The sequence below is a fragment of the Microcaecilia unicolor genome, chromosome 2, assembly GCF_901765095.1.
Source record: "Microcaecilia unicolor chromosome 2, aMicUni1.1, whole genome shotgun sequence".
NCBI lineage: Eukaryota > Metazoa > Chordata > Amphibia > Gymnophiona > Siphonopidae > Microcaecilia > Microcaecilia unicolor.
Window position 1 is genome coordinate 389,306,380 of NC_044032.1, and position 13,245 is coordinate 389,319,624.

At 42.6% G+C, this 13,245-nt stretch overlaps 1 protein-coding gene across 1 annotated transcript in view; it reads right to left on the minus strand.

Annotated features, from left to right (window-relative positions):
* The window catches only part of FAM47E (family with sequence similarity 47 member E), a 104,463-nt gene that overhangs the window by 37,053 nt on the left and 54,165 nt on the right, over nt 1-13,245 (minus strand). Inside the window, 2 exon segments of the mRNA XM_030192485.1 lie at nt 500-503; nt 9,750-9,903. Coding sequence (XP_030048345.1) covers nt 500-503; nt 9,750-9,903 — 158 coding nt within the window.

Below are 13,245 nucleotides of genomic sequence, written 5' to 3' on the forward strand. Positions count from 1 at the left end.
ATGTCATTGCTGGCATAAGTGGGCTTGTCTAAATGTGCCAAGCAATGCACAAAGCTGATAGTATTCTATAGCTTGTGTGCATCGCTTGGTAACACTCCTATGACATGCCTATAAGCTGCCCACATGTAAGTCCACACAAGTTGCATGCTAAGCAAGTTAGGTACCCACTGTTATAGAACAGCATCTAGCACTTATGCATGTAATTACCAATTATTGGTGTCAAACATGCACATATTCTATAAACTAGGTGCACTATTAGCACCTAATTTAGGCAACAGTTTATAGAATTGCCTTTTAAACATTTGGGGCTCCATCTTTCATTTTCAGATAGTCTACAAAGGGAAAACATTGAAGACTTTAGTGCCTCTACACAGGAGCAGTCAGTCATCCAAGCAAATCAAGAAATCAACCATGAAGTCACAAAGAACCCCAAACTGACATCTTGCGGAGTACCGCTAGGATCACCACTATCACCGATCCTTTTCAACCTCATGATGACCCCACTAGCCAAGGCCGTATCCACCCAAGGCTTTAACCCATTTATCTACGCTGATGACGCTACATTATACATCCCCTACAAACATGATCTGGCAGAAATCAGCAATGAAATCAAGCTCAGCTTAAACATTATGAACTCATGGGCAAATGCATTCCAACTAAAACTCAATACAGAAAAAACACACTCTCTCATCATCTCATCCCAACGCAAAACATACAAACCCACAAACATTAACCCCCCAGGATACACCCTCCCTGTCTCAGACAGCCTGAAAATTCTCGGAGTAACAATCGATCAAAACCTCTCACTAGAGACCCAAGCGAAATCCACCATAAAGAAAATGTTTTTCTCAATGTGGAAATTCAAACACGTGAAACCATTCTTCCAGAGGGAAATATTTCACAACCTGATACAGTCAATGGTACTTAGCCACGCAGACTACTGCAATGGAATCTATGCGGGATGCAAACAGCAAATCATAAAGAAACTTCAGACTGCCCAAAACACAGCAGCTAGGCTTATATTTGGAAAAATGCATTTTGACAACGCCAAACCACTCCAAGAAAAACTGCACTGGCTTCCAATCAAAGAACGTATCGCTTTCAAAATCTGCATGTCAGTGCATAAAATTATTTACGGCGAGGCACCGGGATACATGACAGACCTCATCGAACTGCCAACCAGAAACACCAACCAGAAAATCAGCACGATCATACCTAAACCTCCACTACCCAAGCAGCAAAGGACTCAAATACAAATCCACTTATGCATCCAGCTTTTCCTACTTAAGCGCACAACTATGGAACACACTACCAAAAGTAGTAAAAACTATGCTCGACCACCTACATTTCCAGAAAGCACTAAAAACAGACCTGTTCAGAAAAGCATACCTTACCGACCCAACACAATAAACCTGGATACCTGCGACATAATGTAACCAAAGACCGTAATGAACATATCCTAACTCTTTCTCTCCCTCTCTAAATTCCCCCAACTGTATTTACCATACATGTACCTCATCCTATCGGAATATCACCTTGTATTTGTTCATACTTTGTATTTGTTCATACTGAAATCGGCTAACGCCGTTTACGGTACTATGTAAGCCCCATTGAGCCTGCAAAAAGGTGGGAACATGTGGGATACAAATATAACAAATAATAATAAATAATAATAATAAAGTTTTTTAGCCTTCTCTCATAGTAGCTGAAGTGAGGGTTCATAAATCAACCATTAGGTAAAGGTAATGGCATTCATGGAAGGATAGCTAAGAAGAACTCTCTAAAAAGAACGTTGCTGCCCATCCTCAGGTTTGCCAGAGAACATGTAGATTACTAACAAGACTTCTGGAACCTCTTGGGACAGATGAGCCAAAAATTGGAATTTTTTTGATCGAAATAACAACAATTGCTTTCCAAAATAAAAACTTCATATCAACTCTCAAGTATGGTGGTGGAGATATTATGGTGTGAGGCTCCTTTGCTGCATCAGAATCTGGACAACTTGCCATTATTGATGGAACCATGAATTCTGCTTTATATCTAGAGGAGAATGTCAGGCCACCTGTCTATGAGCGGAAGCTGAGCTGAAAGTGGGTCATGTGTCAAGACAAAGATCTTAAATATTTAAATAAATCTATTGCAGAATGGCTGAAGAAGCAATTTCACACTGTGGATTGGCTGAGTCAGCTTTTCAACTTAAACCTCATTAAATGTTGTGGCAAGACCTGAAATGAACAAGGACTAGATCACTACCTTATTGAAAATGATGTGGATACTCACTCACCTATGGGAATGCTTATAAGTTGTTATAAGGGGATAACTCACAGCTTTAGGGTACTTCTCTCTCTTTGACAGTCCTCTAATGAGGCATGGATTATTGTGTTTAGTCCCTGACTACTCCTGGATCCAGCGTTCATGAGTGGTAACATCTGTCAGATCAAACTGCTTCTTTTTTTAGTGCTTAGTGCTTGGGTCGTCAAGTGTCCTCTAGCTTTTGGACTAGGGGTAGTGTGCGTTCTCTTTATTCCACCTTGACAGGTATGTAAACTTAGTATTTTTCCTTCATGTTGGGTATTTCTGTATAAGTGTTGTCTCTGATTACATTTGCTATTTGCAGCCATTGTCATTTGAGGGATTTGCTGCCCTCTTCAGAGTCTACTCCTGATTTGCATAAAGGATCTAAGGCTATATTACCAGGGTCTGGCTCTATTTCTGTTGCTGAGCCAATAGACTTTTTTTTAAGGATATCGGTACAGCTATTATATGAATTGAGAAGGTATTACAAGATAATTTGCAGAAATTATTTCAGTTTACAGAAGAAAAAAGTCCTGGAAGATGACAACAACTAGTGAAGTCAGATTCTCAGTTGAAGACAGTACAGGCTGCTTTATCTGCCATGACCAAGGATAATTTAATGTTACATATTCGTATGGAGACTCTTGAGAATTCTGCTAAAGCTTAGAGGGTTTTTAATTTTCCAGCTACTCACTATCTAGCTCCAAGAGAATTGTTAAAGATGTACTTGAAAGATGTTTTGCAGCTCCCTAATTATGAATCTTATTTAGTTACTAATTAGTGTTATATACCTAAGGGAGTGAAGGAAATAAGAGAAGAAGGTGGCATAGGTGTAATTAATTCACCAGATAGCTTAGATGTTTTTTGTTTTCTTGAATCATCTCAAGATGTTATTAATAAACATGCTACCCTGCTGGTTACTTTTCAATCTTAAGAGCAAAAGCTTGCCATCTTAAAAGCTTATTTCCCTAACAAAAAAAAAATAATTTGTTTTGTAGTCAGATGGTATTTATTTTTCCTGACATTTCTAGACCTACCCAGATGCGAATTGAAGCTTTTCTTCAATTGAAGACTAAAGTGGTATCAATAAGAGCATTGTTTTTTCTAAAGTTTCCCTGTAAATGTTTAATAGTTTTTTGAAGATAAGAGATATATTTTCTTGGATCCTTTGGAGCTTGAACATTTTCTTGCTGGGAAACCGGTAAAGGAAAAATCAGATTGTAATTGATTTCTTTATTGTTTCTGTTGGGGATAGGGAAAAATGTTCAGAGATACTGATGGCATGAGTACTGCTTCTTAAGTGTTTTTCCTTTGTATTACATTTTCTTTTCTTTGAATTGCTAGTTCAGTAGTGGTATAAGTATCTCCTGTGATGTGGACTTGAATAATTATGTATTTCCTACTTCATGTATGGTTTTGAATATTATCTTTTTTCTTGGTGTTTGCCTGTAGTAGTATTTTTTAAATTCAAAGGAAAAAAAGAAAATCTGTTGTGCTAAGTAGCATTCACTCTTCCCTGTCTATATCTTTTGGACTCCCTAAAGCATCCTCTAAATGAACCTCTAAAAGAAGGTTTGGGCCAATCTTCCGGATGCCTAGGAACCTTGGACTCAGAAAGACTTTTAAACAATTTTTCTAAATCTTCCCCAAAGCGCAAGCCTTCTTTAAAAGGTAATTTATTGAGACACATTTTAGAAGTAATATCTGCAGACCAATTTCTGAGCCAGAGATAATGTACCCCCCTCAACTGGGATAGTAGTCTTCTTCATCACAACTGAAACAATTGTATTATTCTGTTTAAGCTTAAATCTTTCAGATTGCTGAGACACGTCCAGAAAAAACCTAGCCATAGACCACTTAACACAAAAACTGGCATCTGGCCCTTCCCATTCCACAGAAATGAAATAATCTATCACCCTGAAGAATAGGGAACGCCTGATACCAACCGGATGGACCCTGAGAACCAAAACTAGAACTGGGCTTATCTGCCGAAATCTTAAGAATAGGCAAAAACTGGGAAATTAGTATAGCCAAGTCCTCCTTACCAAAAATACAGATCTCATATCAATCCTATCCTGGTGGAATTTCATCCCCTTCGAAGAGGATGTCATCCTCTAGCCCAAACTGCTGCTCTGCCAAATTTAAATCTAGCTCCTCCTCTGCTCCAGAGATTAAGGAAAGACTGTCATCCTAACATTCTACCGTTTCCAACCTGGACCGCTAACAGCTGCATTAGAAGAAGCAGGGACTAAGTAAAGCATAAGAAGTAGAGGGTAAATCTCTGCTCACAGAAAAGGCTCTGTGCAACAAGAGAATAAATTCAGGCAAGAAATTTTGAGTAAAACCTAAGTCTTGCAACCTATCCGCAAGAGAAGGATCCATCGCTGCCAGCAGGGAGGTAGACAATTGGAGGCTCGTCTCTGGCAGCAACCGCCACAGGCCAAACAAAGTGGCTATTTCAACCAAAATTGTGTCTGCCGTTCTGTGCTTGGCAGGAAGAACCAGAGCACTGCTTATCCAATGGTCTTTTGCTACCAAGAGAAAAGGAAACTGCACCTTTCTCCTTGCACAATTGGTGTTTTCCCACTGCCACGTTAGCCAACCTTCGTGGCTCACAAACAGAACAGGGCTTATTTTTATCCTGCAGCGTTGCCACACTGAAAACACACCAGTGACCAGGCATGGAGACTAGTTTGACAAAGAAAAACCAATGGAGTCAAAAACAAAAGCCTTTCCAGATTAGTTTTTTAAAAAAATTTTCCAGGTAAACCACAGTTGGTAAATAAAAACCAAAGAAGCACTATGGGCGGCCAACTCATTATGAAAAGGGTTGGTCGCCTGGGACTACCAGGTGTTATACCCCTGAAATCTTGGGGGATTTTTGGTTAGAAAGCCATAAATCTCCACTAGGCTTCTACTTTTTTTGTGTTTTTTAATATGTCTGACCAAGAAGAGACTCCAAACTGTCCAAAACACGGCAGCCAGACTTATTTTTGGCAAATCAAAATTCGAAAGTGCATCATCTCTTCGAGCAAAGCTTCACTGGCTTCCCATCAAAGAAAGAATACATTTCAAGATCAACACAATGACCCACAAGATCATCCATGGTGAATCCCCTAGCTACATGAATGATTTGATCGACCTCCCTGCCAGAAACAGATCTGTTTCTTCATGAACTTATCATAACCTACACCTTCCCAATTGTAGATGAATTAAATACAAGACCTACTACGCATCCAGTTTCTCCTTTTTGGGCAGCCAGCTTTGGAACGCTCTACCCAGACGAATCCGATTAATTAACGACTACTTGACCTTTAGAAAAATGCTGAAGGCTCATCTCTTTAAGAAAGCCTACCCTAATGCCCCAACCTAATCTTACCAACCTCCACTCCCAATTCTGTTCTGACTTAGATACCGACCTCCCATCCTTCTCTTCTCCATCTCCCCTTAATTTTATCCCTCCTTACCCCTTTTCTCCCAATTCATACTATCCTATCCTGTCTACCCTCTCTTATCCTAATCATACATTATGAAGCTCCTTATCATACACTACCAAAGCCCAACTTTACAATGTTTCACTACTGTTCTTGAAATTTCTATTATATAACTTTGTATTTCAAATTACTATGTAAGCGCATTGAGCCTGCATTGTGTGGGAAAGCGCAGGGTACACATATAATAAATAAATAAAATAGAAATGAAATATCTGCATAGAATATGTAAACTACTTTGGTTGCAGGGGCGTAGCCACGGGTGGGCCTGGGCCCACCCACTTTGGGCTCAGGCCCACCCAGCAACGGTGCACGCTGCAGGCCTTCTTTCCCTCGGGCCCTCCCTCCCCTTCAGGCAGCGCCGCAGTCTAACTGTACAGCAAAGCTGCACGGTACCGGGTCTGTCTTGCCGCTACGCTGCTGCCCTCCGCTCCGTTGTCATCATCTTTGTCTGGCAGAGTTCTTACTAGTTCTTCTGCTGCTTATCTGCAGCGGATCCGCGCGCTGCCAGGGCTGTCTGCTGCTGCGACTGCTTCCTCTGCGCTGGCCCCGCCTCTTCAGAAAGAGTATCGGAGAAGGTGAGGCCGGCCAGAAGGAAGCAGTCACAGCAGCAGACAGCCCTGGCAGCGCGCGGATCCGCTGCAGATAAGCAGCAGAAGAACTAGTAAGAACTCTGCCAGACAAAGATGATGACAACGGAGCGGAGGGCAGCAGCGTAGCGGCAGGACGGACCCAGTGCCGTGCAGCTTTGCTGTACAGTTAGACTGCAGCGCTGCCCGAAGGGGAGGGAGGGGAAAGAAGGCCTGCTCCCGAGGATCCCGCTGTTTCCGTTTTTTTACCTTTTGCCTGCAGCCAGCGTGTCAGTGAGTGGTGGCTGGGGAAAGGGAGGGAAAAAGTCCTGCAGCATGCTGGCGGGTGGTCGGTTGGTGTGTGTGTGTGTGGGGGGGGGGGGGGGGGCGGGGAGAGACAGGAGCACTGTTGGAATGAGGGAGTGAGACAGGGTACAGCTAGGTGGGGGGAGGGATGGAGAGATGCTGCAAGGGGAAAGAGAGGGAGAATTGTTGGATATGGGTAGGATGGGGAGAGGGAGGGAAGGGCTTGAGAGAAAAAAATGTCTTGGACATGGAAGTGGAAGGGAGGGAGAGATGAGAGGGGAAATGTTAAACATGGCATTGAGATGAGGGAAAGGAAGGATGGAGAGATGGTGGGGGGGGGGGGGTGGGTAGAGAGAGATGTTAAACCAGGGGCTCAAGGCAGGGAGAGGGAGAAAAGTTGGACATGAAGGTGGAGGAGAGGAAAGGAGAGATGCACAAGCAGGGGAGGGGAGAAAGCGGGAAGATGGATCCAGGGAGAGAAGATAGACAATGGATGGTAGGGAAGAGAAAGGGAAAAATGCTGGACAATGGGGGAGGGGAGAGAGATGGGACAGGAAAATGCTGGTGGTGGGAGGTAAAAGGGATAGGGAAATATCAGGCTACAAGGGTGAGGAGGGTAGAAAGAGGGAACAGATGTTGGGCTGGAAGGGTGGAGGGAGGGAGACACTAGGAATAGTGGAAAGCATGGAGGAGAGGCCCAGGGAGTGGAGATGGCAAGGAAAAAATAAGAGAATAGTGATCACAGGGGGTAGAAATATGGTAATGGCGCGTAGATTGAAGATGGAAGGGATTGGAAGGCTGAGAAGGAGAGAGATGGGGAATGGGAGAGCTAGTGGGTGAAAGGAGATGGAAATGTGATAGATATCTGAAAAGTAAAAAGAAGGAAAAGATTTAGAAAGAGGATGAAATTTGAGTGTAAAGAGGCAGAAAAGAAAAAAAAAAGAAAGGAAAGAGCTAAAATGGAAGGATCAATATTTCAGAGGTAGGTGTAGTGAGGAAATGAAACGACAGGAGAAAAAAAGACAAATGGACACCGCTTGAAGAATTAGCAGAAGACAGACAGGAAAGCGGGAAAGAGAAATTGGAACCAACATGATGGAAAAATAAAATGTCCAGACAATAAAGGTAGGAAAATCATTTTACTTTGAATGTTTTAAATGGAATATGTTAACTTTGGGAAATGTGCATAGCGGATGTCTTTTTATTGTGTTAAGTAGAAAAGGAAATGCACTTTTGTTTTGTTTTGGGGTTTTTTTCTCCAGTGTTGCAGTACATGCTGAGGTTCCCAGTTCAATTTTGTCTATATTTTTATTTCTAATTTGTGATCCCTTGTTCTGTAATTTGTGAGGGTCTGTCAGTGTGACTTTAACGGCAGATGAGGAGATTGGATAGGAGAGGGAACTGGGGGAGGGGCTCTATTTTTTGCCCTGGTCACCAGCATGGCTAACGGCAGCCCTGACCCTTGCTGTAGCTAGTGGGGATTCCTAAGCCCAACTAGCTGGGGTCTCTTCTGAAGCTGGCCAGAGATGCCTTCTTCTACTGAGCTTGGCAGATGGGGGCAGCATCCTGGAGCCACTGACAACTAAGCATGTATGGGGTGCTGGCATCAGTGGCTCGAGGAGTTGCTGCTGCCTACTGGGCTTGGTGGAGAGGAGTTCTGGCCATCTTTACTGGAGGCCATCAGCTGACAGAGATTGGGGATCCTCATCTGCTAAAGTATTTATATTTTGAATTGGGAAGTGCTGGGGGGAGAGAGAAAATTTTGTGCCCACCCACTTTGTGCTCAGGCCCAACCAAAATTGGCTGTCTGGCTACGCCACTGTTCGGTTGTACTTAGAAAGGCAGTACATCAGGTCCATGACCCTTTACCCTTTTACCCTTTACTACCAGACCACCAGAGTTTGCACCAGAAGCTTAACTCCTGCTAGAGACTGAGAAATACTGACTCGCCAGGGGGTTGCACAGGTTTATTTAAGTGATGACATCACAGTCTCCATCTGCTGACTGAACAGCACAAATCCAAGTATCTGGTGGGATGATAAGGAAAGAGGTAATCTTATAACAGGCATCAAGGTTAACAGTGGATACCACAAGAAAAAAAGAGGTAACAACTTTAGAACAAGGAGGAAAACAAAACTTAAACTACTAAGGGGCCCTTTTATTAAGGTGCGGTAGGCCTAACGTGGGCCTACCATGTACTAAAAAGCACTACCATGGACACGCTGAGGCGTCTCAAGGTAGTTTTCCACTTAGCGCGTGCTAATCCCACATGTTTTAACATAGCTTGGTAGAAGGACCCCTAAACCTTCAAGCAAGATTAAATCTTCACCAATAACCTGTAAAAATATATCCCATTTAACATAATTTTATTTTCCTGTGCTCATAATATAAGACGGCAGTGGCACTATGTGGTGTCACAAGCAGCCATCACTCATAACTGTAATCATTTCACAGATTCACTCAGAAGCTTTACAACTTTACAAAAATATAAACAAGTGAAATTCAAAAATTCAATAAAGAAATGACACTAGTTCATCAAAATAATATTTCCAAAATGACAGTACTTACCTGATAGAAATATAAAGCACCAGTGAGTGATGATATAATGGAACAGCTGGATTGCAGTAAAATTTTTATAAGTTATTGGTGAAACTTTAATCTTGCTTGGAGGTTAATCTAGTTTACAGGGCAGGAAGGTACCTATTTTATAAAGGTACAAAGGCACAAATCCTATAGAACTAGCACCTAGATTGTGGGCACTAACAATTACACCTGTTTGGGAGAAGCCTACATTTTAGCATGTCAAGTATGCATATATGCACAGATGTTTTAGAATGCACACATGAATAGCAACTCTGCCAATACTATGACCAAACCCCTTCCCTGAGTGTGCCTACTCTAAAGATACACGTCTGCTTGCATCACATGTACTTTTTAGGTGTGATCTAACTTTTTAAGAGGCCTTTTATGCACCTAAATTAGTATTTTATATATGAAACATGTTTCTAAAAGTACAGATATGCCAAATGCACAATGTTATGAAATGTACCTGGAAAGCCAGCTAATGCATTATTTTTTCTTGACTTACCAAGGAAGCAACCCAGTCACAAAATTCCTTTGTCACCTTTTTCACATTTTCATCCATGACTGGGGACGCGGTACGCTTTGTATGCTTGTCATCTTTTGCTGCTTCTTCTTTCTTAGAAAGCCACGTGTATGGGTTTTTGGGTTTCACCTCTTCACTACAAGAAATACAACAACAACAACAACAAAAGTTAAACAGAACTTGTAGTAATTGAAACGTAAATGTGTGTAACACATCCATCTTGCTCAATTTTCTCAGAACAAATTCAGCCTTAACATGTTCAAAATGTAGATATATTATTTGACAACAAGTAAATGATTCTGAAAGAATAAGAAACAGGAAATATATTCGGAGGAATAATATTATCTATCTACTCATCCATCTACAAAAAAAAAAAACAGGTACTATTAGCTCTGATTTAAGGATATCAAAAATGTAAAATTCCTTTAAGATCTTCCAATAAACACTGAATTTGATTTAAAAGGTTTATATACTACCAGTCCTGGCTTTTATGTCAGAACAAGGTGGCATATAACAACATATATCACAACTATCCATATTAAAACTACACACTTTTATTGGACGCTTCTGGCGGAGAGTGGTGGAGGCAGTAGATCAAATGTGGAATTGCACTTTAATTTGGGACCCCCTGTTTTTATTTTACATCTTTAAATATACAGCGGATCCCCCAGCAGGATTCCATTCACAAGAGTAGCGATTTATTTTGGAATCAGTGCTATCCTACAATTCTGGAGACTCCCTGAAGAGCCCCCTTTGCAGGTGTGGCGATTACAATTGTTAAAGCAGATGTGAGTGGACAAATGTGGAGTCACATATTTGGACAGTATAGCAGGCCAGAAGTTTAGAGCGCAGTGGGAGCCCCTGTGGGTAACCCTCACAGCAAAAGGGAGAAGCCTCTTGTTAAATTTTTAGTTGGCAACTAGGGGCTATGGCAAAGTAGAGTGGAGGGAGGCCATGGGAATATTGAGAGAGCCCCAGTTGGAGCCATACTATGCCGATGCCACATTTCCTGATTACAGTGTGCTGGGATGTCAGGCACATGTAAGGGGGCACTGGTACTCACACTCATGATGGAATACAGATGTACGGTTCCCTGTTAACTCCACTGCCAAAGAGGGTGGGGTATGGGAGGGGATGGGGGAGGGGATGGGGGAGGGGGGCAGGGGAGGAACAAGCACCATGAGCACATATGATAAACGGTATGTAGAGCAAGGACAGGATGCTTGTTAATTTGATACATGTTTCTGGATTTAAGACACAGGGTCACAGGAGCCAGGGCCCTGTGCAGTTGATGACATTAGAAGGTATTCAGTTATATGCAGCGATTAGGTGGGGGCACAGTGGAAGGTGTCCTGCTGGACCATTACGCAACACATTCATTATACTAGGTTTTACCATTACAGGTATGAAATACAGAAACTTGCTGTGATGTGCCTAGGGCATGCTTGTGACCTGGGGGTTGGGGGGTGGGGGAGAAAATTAAAAATGGAAAGAAGACACCTGCTTAGATGTTGATCAGCCGAGAAATTGTTCTGTTTGGTGAAATGTGTAATCTGTTACCATCAATAAAAATGATTTAAACATAAAACTACACACTTTATTTCAGATATTTTGGAATCTTCATAATCCGAAGTAAAAGCCAGACAGGCTTATATTCAAAGTGATCGCCAGCGATCTTCCAACTAATCGGGAGATGGCCGGCGATCTCTCAAAAGCGACGAAATCCATATAATCGAAAGCGGCTATTTTTGACACCATCGCTGCTTTCCTGTCGCCACAACAGCGAAAGTTCAAGGGGGCGTGTCGGCGGTGTAGCGAAGGTGGACATGGGTGGCCATGGGCGTGGCTACCAGATGGCCGGCTTTTGCGGATAATGGAAAGCAGTATTCGCTGGGTTTACTTGGTCCTTTTATTTTCATGACCAAACCTCAAAAAGGTGCCCCAACTGACCAGATGACCACCGGAGGGAATGGGGGATGACCTCCCCGTAGTCCCCCAGTAGTCACCAACCCCCTCCCACACTAAAAAAATAAAAATAAAAACCTTTTTTTACCAGCCTGTATGCCAGCCTCAAATGTCATACCCAGCTCCCTGACAGCAGTATGCAAGTCCCTGGAGCAGTTTTTAATGGGTGCAGTGCACTTCAGGCAGGCAGACCCAGGTCCATCCCCCCTACCTGTTACACTTGTGGTGGTAAGTGTTGAGCCCTCCAAACCCCCCCCCAAAAAAAACCCCACTGTACCCACATGTAGGTGCTCCCCCTTCACCCATAAGGGCTATGGTAATGGTGTAGAGTTGTGGGGAGTGGGTTTGGGGGGGATTTGGGGGGCTCAGCACACAAGTTAAGGGAGCTATGCACCTGGGAGCTATTTGTGTATTTTTTAAACATTTTTAGAAGTGCCCCCTAGGGTGCCCGGTTTCTCTCCTGGCATGTCAGGGGGACCAGTGCACTACAAATGCTGGCTCCTCCCATGACCAAATGCCAGAGTTCGCCGGGTTTGAGATGGCCGGCATTTTTTTCCATTATCGCTGAAAAACAAAACCGGCGATCTCAACCCCGGCAAACTCTGGCATTTGGCCAGGCCAAACCGTATTATCGAAAAAAAGATGGCCGGCCATCTTTTTCAAAAATACGGTTCCGGCCAGCTGTTGCGCCGCCGCCAAAATAGATCGCTGTCAATGTTCGATTATGCCACTCAGAGCTACCCTGATGGTTTCTTTGTCTTTTCTACAAGATAGGGACTCGATCTTGAGATGATATTATAAGACAGTAGATACATCATTTTTGAGAGAGAAAGTGCAGGTGTTTCTGGACGTATCTAGGTTGATGCAGTCTAGAAGAAAGAAGTTTTTGGAACTACGTTCTGCAGTGTTTTCTTTAGGAGAATTTTACACCATAAAGCAGCTCATGGTCAGATGGTCATTATCTTAACATTGTGAACGATGTTAACTAGATAATGACCGTCTGACCCTGATGCCGCTAGACGAACGCTGGCCATCGTTGGTCTGCGCGTGGAGGACAAAACATTGTTCAGCTAAGTACATGAGCTGCTTTATAGTGTAAAATTCTTTAAATGAATTATTGGAAATCAATTTAGAGCACTGTTATATTTGTATTCTTGTTCAAAGAAGGCTTTTTTGCTGATGATGAAGTATCCTGCTCCTGTGGCATTAACCGGGAGCTTCTTGAGGCTTTTTACTCCTTATCTTCTAATACAAATTATCCATCGCTCACTTAATATCATACAGAGAATCCTGTCTAATTTGTTATTTTGTTAATATGTTTGATCCTCATATAATATTTAGTTTACACCTATATCATTTTACACCCATTTTGACCATTGCATCTTTGGTTAATTGTGACAACAGTACAGATTACATCTCAGTGGTCTAGGCATCAACTCATGCAGTGATAGGGCTTTCTTTTAGCAGGCACCAGGCCTTTGGAATAGCCTGCCAAGGAAAATCTGTGGGGAAG